This window comes from Daucus carota, chromosome 2 (assembly GCF_001625215.2).
Source record: "Daucus carota subsp. sativus chromosome 2, DH1 v3.0, whole genome shotgun sequence".
Classification (NCBI taxonomy): domain Eukaryota; kingdom Viridiplantae; phylum Streptophyta; class Magnoliopsida; order Apiales; family Apiaceae; genus Daucus; species Daucus carota.
This window is the reverse complement of record NC_030382.2, coordinates 26,583,630-26,590,579: the sequence shown is the minus strand read 5'-3', so window position 1 is coordinate 26,590,579 and position 6,950 is coordinate 26,583,630. Positions and strand designations below refer to the sequence as shown.

The 6,950-nt window shown below is 34.8% G+C and overlaps 1 protein-coding gene across 1 annotated transcript; it reads right to left on the bottom strand.

Moving 5' to 3' along the window:
• Positions 1-1,814: 1,814 nt before the first annotated feature.
• On the bottom strand, positions 1,815-2,933 carry LOC135150480 (alanine aminotransferase 1, mitochondrial-like). The gene is made up of 4 exons (XM_064086800.1): positions 2,785-2,933; positions 2,190-2,324; positions 1,967-2,041; positions 1,815-1,847 (listed from the first exon to the last, which is right to left on the bottom strand). Exons 1-4 carry the CDS (start codon positions 2,887-2,889, stop codon positions 1,815-1,817), a joined length of 348 nt encoding a protein of 115 aa, XP_063942870.1. The 5' UTR covers positions 2,890-2,933.
• Positions 2,934-6,950: the final 4,017 nt, after the last annotated feature.

Here is a 6,950-nt window from a genome sequence, read left to right as displayed (position 1 = left end):
TCTAGTATGAACCTTTCAAGCAGCGCTTATTAGATTATTAATTTGACTTATAAATAATGTGTTTAGATGATTTTGATTACAAGTCAAATGATTTTTTGATAATTGAAATCTATAAATTAAGGGGGGAAAAAATCAAATTATTAAAATACAAGAAACTTTATTAATAAATAAAGTTTATTACCTATTCAAAATTTAAAAACTTCGTAAAAAATACAAATCACAAAGCATTACACTTCTGTTGGCTCTTGACTTATAAGCCCAGAAGTGCTTAAAAAAAAACACATCCAAACATGCCTCAAGTTAAGAGGTCGAGTCCTGTGATACAATTTTTTTTTCTCATCTTCATTGCTAGCATTAAGGCCCATGCCTGCGTGGCCTCGATATAAATCATATTTTCTGAGTCTTAAATCTGGGCTATAGAGACAATAAAATAACAATCATAGCAACTTATGATTAAGCCAACGATCCATTTCATTTCCTAAATGTGCTTCCAACAAATATAAACCAAAATCCCATGGCTCCTATTAGTGTAACATCAATAAAAAAATGCAACAGAATTGGTACGCTCGTTGTTAGCGCCACAAAAGCCTTGCTACAATCGTTGTTAGCACCACAAAGCATGTTCGACATACCATTCGGAATAAGAACAAGACGCTTATCCAGTGTCTAGCAAAGAACGCAACACTCTTCTGTAACAAATTATTACTTGATCATTTGTTTGGCGCTCCATATGTCCACAAAAATGAACCAGAGTTGAGCTATAATCATGAAACAATATAAAGAATAATAATTAAATAACAAAAAGGCTACTGGCAAAGTGAATAGAATGAAATCGGCTGATAGCAAGTCCACTCGTCATGTTGGTGCTAGAATTAAAGGCAACAATTGTAAATCTCAAAAAGGTGCAGTCTTTTAGACTCCATAGCAATCACCGCTAGATGTATTCATTTACGGGGGCCTATAGCCTATAACAGAGGTATTCACAGACGAAAGTGAAGCACTTGTGTATTTTGTAAATATGCAGCCGAGACATGTCAAGTGGTAATGAACCCCTCAAGCCTTTATTGTCAAGTCCTTCACGCTTGCAAAAGGAAAAGAAATTGTTATATGACATGTGCAAGTATATATATCATAAGCTTAGAATAGACAAAACTTCTTACCATTTTCACAATATCATAAGTTTCGGATAGACAAAACTTCTCATTTACCATTTTCACAACTGATTACACTAGAACTTTATACATTTAATCTTAGGAGTTGACGAAGAAAGGATAACAAGCACAACTATAATCTATTGGTCTGTCAATTTATCGTGATGCACAAGTCAACTAAAAAACTAACACACTCTAGCAATGATAGAAATAGAAGAAGATACTACTCATCATGTAATTAACAAAAAAAAAGTTATTCTTTTATAAAATCAAGGAGGTCCACAAATATTATTATCCATAAAAACAAGGATAATAAATTCAGGCCACAAACATGTTTGAAACCCAAGCCCTCACACTAAATAAGATCTGCTATTGTGCTCCACACTCTAAGGGCTCTAACAAGGCCTGACAAAATAGAATTTATCCACGGTAAAGCTTCATAAGTTCACATTTTATAACTTACACACCATAGGTCACTAATAAATATGATAACAGTTTGCCAGAAAGAAGAACAAATGTGTATAAGATAACATACCCTTTAAAACAGACTGGAAAGATACTACTGGAATATCAGTCCCTCCGTAACCCATCGACCTGGCAACTTTCTTGAAAATTGAAAGAGTGAATTTCTTTTTCAGGAACGTAAACATTTCCCTGATATACCTATAAATAAACAGGTGGAAGACAATGCTGAAACTGAGTAGACATACGATGACAGTCTAATATTATTTTACATATAATGGACTCTAGGCTATTCGAATCTCGAATGGCAATGATAGGCAGCAGAGGCTGCAGGGCTGAGAAAAATCACATACCTCATATGCCAGAAGAACCAAGCCCTCGTTCTTGCAGAACTTCACTATGTCCCGCTGGTTATCCTCAGAAAGAACCTATAAAGATTTATGACGACTATTATATAACAAATTTACATCCTGATGTAGGATTGAAATATTATTCTATGGTTTTACAAAGCACTCTTCAGCTCTTAAAATACAATTATGTACTTGACTGCTCTTATAAATAGCAACCAGCGGTTACCTGCCCAGTTGGGTTGCTTGGATTTATAACAATCAATGCCTTGACAGTAATTCCCTTGGACTTAGCATCCTCCAGTTGCTTTTTGAGCTCAGACATCTCCAGTCCCCAGCCTGTTGCTTCATCAAAATAAGGCACCTGTATATATCAACTTACTGTCATATTAAAAGCTTTAACTTATGCAGTCATGCTCTATCCGATCAAGGAAATGTAAAAAAATATTGTGGTCCAAATTTAAGGAAAAAAGAAAGGATGTCAGAGGGAAGAGTGGACCAAAATGAGGATGCAAATTTTTATCATAAAGTTTGTAAGAAAAATGACTTGATAGAAGAATGGAACATTCCTTCTCCAATTGCTGATTTGATCTTTAGTTTATATTGTCAAGAAAGTAAGATTGGAATGAGGGAAGGAATCAGAATCAACATATTAACCCATAAACAATACAGTTTTCATTTCATATTGTGTGCTATTGCAGAACATCACAAAGTTCATTCTCCAGTTGAACTTGAAGCTTATCAGCTAAATGCTAACTACAAGTCTCCAAGTTTCTACACCTACTCCATAGCATCAAATTTATCTCAAAAGAAGTAAAACATACAAGAGTGCCTCCATGGAGGGTTATTGAAGCAGAATACAAGGGGTACTGTGGAATAGGACAAAGGAATCCATCGTTCTCCGATGACAACAACAATTGCATCATCATATGAACCTAAACAGAAAATCACCAAATCTGTAAGCTGAGGCATTAATTGTGCTCGGACCGCCGATGAAATTGAGCAAGAAATTGTTTAATGGAATGAGCACACCGTGTCATAAATAGTAGCAGGGGCATTCCTTTTATTACCAGTAAAATAAGGTTAATGAGTACTTTCGTGAGTAATAAACCGGCACATTTTGCCCCTCGTCGCAGTTTAACATATAGTAATAGAGTAATAGATAGGTAATGCATCTAAAACAATATCAAAATATTTTTTATTTAATGTTTTAATATTAAAAAAATGTTGCAGGAGTATAAATGCAATTTATAATAAAATAAAGAAATAGAATGTTTGTAATATTCTATAATTAAATATTTATACATTAAAATTAGAGCATCTCCAAATTCTAGTGAGTTTATTACAGAAGACACTGTGTTAAGTCCAATGCTAGCATGACTCTAAATCTCCAATATAATTTATTTTCTATTCCAACCCGTGTTTCTCATGAAACATCAAAAAAGTTTATATTATAAATATGAAATTTTATAAAGCATAAATAATTATTTGATCAAATGAATTATTTAACCTGCATACCTTAATTCAATTCAACTTTTAACTCCTGAATACTATATGTTGGAGCATTCATTGACATTCCTGATCTTATACTATATTCTAAAGGTTTAAATATTTGAGATAAAGGAAAAAGAGGGTTAAAAAGTTACTAAAGTTGCATGGAGCAGAACTGAGCAAGTACACAACAAACACAATGAAAAAAGCACAACACTTCCTCCCACGATAAGCTCCTACTATAAAAGTTACAGATAAGCAGGAAATTAACATTATTGTTGTATATAGGATTGATTCTGAAGTGGAGTGATATATAAGAGAGAATACTATTAAATAGACACTTATTTGTGTGTAAAGAAGAGGCACTATTAAAGCCTGAACAATATGCTGATACATGATTATGCATTTCAAACATTCCTAAAGTTGGAACTTCTTCACTATCCTGCTCACCAAACAAGTTTATTGCAGTGGTTTTAGAAGCATATTTACAGTTTACCTGAGTATAAAGCCAGAAAACAACAACCTAACGCGGATAACTCAAAGAGAACTTTTATCAAACACTGAATAACACGGAACAACTAATCAACCATGGGGAATCGGCAGCACAAACATCACATCATAGTATAATAACTAACAAATGGCACATATTCAGAGACAGATAAAAAGAGAAGATCGCAATACCTGTCTCCAACAGATTTGTCACTCCCTTCAACTTCTTTTACCTATTTATAATAAAAGTCGGACCCCTCACTCCACTCACAAACTGGAGCAAAACCAAATCAGAATTGAACCCAATATATCTATGCCGGCTTTCAATCATGTGATCTCTCCATGGAGCTTCTTTTTATGCGTCATTGCAAGATGGAATACAAAAGAGGCTGCAGTAGGACAAAACACGATGAATGATGGCATGCTTATAATTTGATGGTTGCCAGGGGTCTATAGGTTATCTCACATTCAATTTCATGCAATATTTTGTACCGGATCCTGCTTTAATATATATAACTGGAGTAGAAGATTTGAGCAGTTTCACTCATTTTAGTAGACGAAGAGGAGAGACACTGAGACGGGAACTGAAGATAGGAGCGAAGAGGTTTTACCCGGGAGCCAGGTCTGGATGCAGGTTTAGACGGGTAAACAAGTCTTTTTGATAACAAATGAATATGTTGGAGCAAAAGTGGTGCTGGTTTGGAGGGGTGATTATGTATTTTTATGATGAATAAATTTGCTCCGGTAAAAGACCTGTTCTCGTATAATAGATATAGTAGATTCCGGGTACAGGAATATAGGAATGCATTAACTTTTACCCAATGACACTAGTACAGATGTTTTTGACATATATGTAAGTTATGACTTCGAAAATCTCAAACTTAAGCCAGGTTCTGTTTCGCCACTCAACATAAGCTTTACAACACGGGTTAATCACCATGTCACTTTTTGTAACACTATATTTGATGTCAGAATGATGACCAGTATAAAAGATGGAATAAATAACATAAACAGCATATACTTTACCTGAAAATGCATGCTTAAATAGTCATAATTCTAAAAGAAAGCCTATAATTAATTGAAAAACATGGACAAGAATAACTATACACATAATTCTAAAGGATCAATTGTACAGAATGAAACAATGGATGCGCTAAAAGGCAGGTCAGTACCTCAGCAAAAAATTATAGTGGACCAATCACACTGAGAAAGTGAGAAACTAACAAAAATACAAATTACAAGTATAGGACTACCATAAAATCTCCCAAATACATCTCACTGCATAAGCAAGGGAATGAGGCAAACTTTTTGAAAAATGACTTCTCTGAATCCTAGTGTCGCATACTAACCGAATAAGTAAATAACTTATAAGAAAAGCGACACACTTAAACAGTAGTTGACCAGTTCCATAATGAACTTGTGCGCCACCAAGATAGCAAAGAACAAATAATCAAACAAACAGAAGTCGACATAGCAAAGAACAACTAATAAAGAACAAAATACATAAGAAAGCAATAGTAGTACAATACCTTTAAATAGCCAAGCTGCTCTGAGTTGTGGATCCTTGTCCTGAAAATGGAATAAAGATAAGCAGAGACGATATAACTTTATGCTCATTATTGTACTCTTTAATCATGATTGTAACTACATTATCTTTATGCTCATTATTATACTCTTTGACCAAACCTATAACTTTCTGCTGAGATGCGTGACCCCCATGAGACATATTCATCCTTGCAACATTCCTTTCCGCCTCGGCCAACTTTCAGATCATTTCACGTGTATCCATTGAAGGACCAATTGTGCACACAATCTTCGTCTTCCGCTTAACTGTTGGCTCAAACCATATACTCACTGATGTATAACCAACCTTCTCAATTTCCTGTACACAATATCCATTCCATATAGATTACACATAGTACCACTCTAGCGGGAACACCGAGAACTCAAAAATCCATATTTCAAAATTCAAAACTTATATCATAAGTACATTAATTACCTTAGTTACTCTACTCATTGTACTGTATATCGAGATCACTGAGAACTCAAAAATCACACATTAACCTACTGATATATGGCCAGCTATATCCCAAGATCATACGCTAAAATGTTCTAAAACAAAGCAACTTACATGTACAAGCACACAATATAATTAACATTACAACACACAAGAGTCACATTATCGAGAACTTAAAATTTTCGTAATTGTTCAAATAAACTACTACTGATACTTTAAATTAGGTACACCTGTGTAAAAACAAACACACACACTCAAAAACACATTCGTTAAAAGACCTTATGAGCAGCACACATAAAGTTGACGGGAACACTGATCCGAACAGATGCGCGCTGACGCGTCCGTACATTGTTAGAAACGAAGGCACCATAAACAAATCAAACGCTCTAGCGGCTCTGAAGAGATCCAAAGCCAGGGTTTACAAATGAGCTCCATATCCTGAAACCTAAACTTTGCAATTACTTTTACAAGTCCAAAAAATTGAATCCTACAAATTTGTTACAGAACACAACCATACACTTTGCCATGAAGATAAGCACAGAAGTGATACATAGAGTGATATGAATTTGTACCTTTAAGGGGGATACAGATTAGCCCTTGTCAAAAGAAGAAAGTGGGCGACGCATCGAGTGCACGGGAGGGGGAGAAGCAGCAGGACAGAGATGATACATAATTTCAAGAATAAATTGAGCAGTTTCAGGAAGATCAAAGATGAGAGATTCTGAGACGGGAATTGAAGTTAGGAGCGAAGGGGTTTAGAGGAGATGGCCAGGTTCGGATACAGGTTTGAATGGGTGAATATGTCTTTTCATAATAAATAAAATTGTTTAAGCAAAAATCTGTAGGTCAGGAGGGTTATATGTGTCTTTTTAGAATGAATAAATTTGCTAAGGTAACAGACCTGTTCTCGTATAATAGATATAGTAGATAGTAGATTTTACACATGCAAAGTACTTTCTCCAATTATGAGAGTGTGGGAGCCGCGGTTAAATA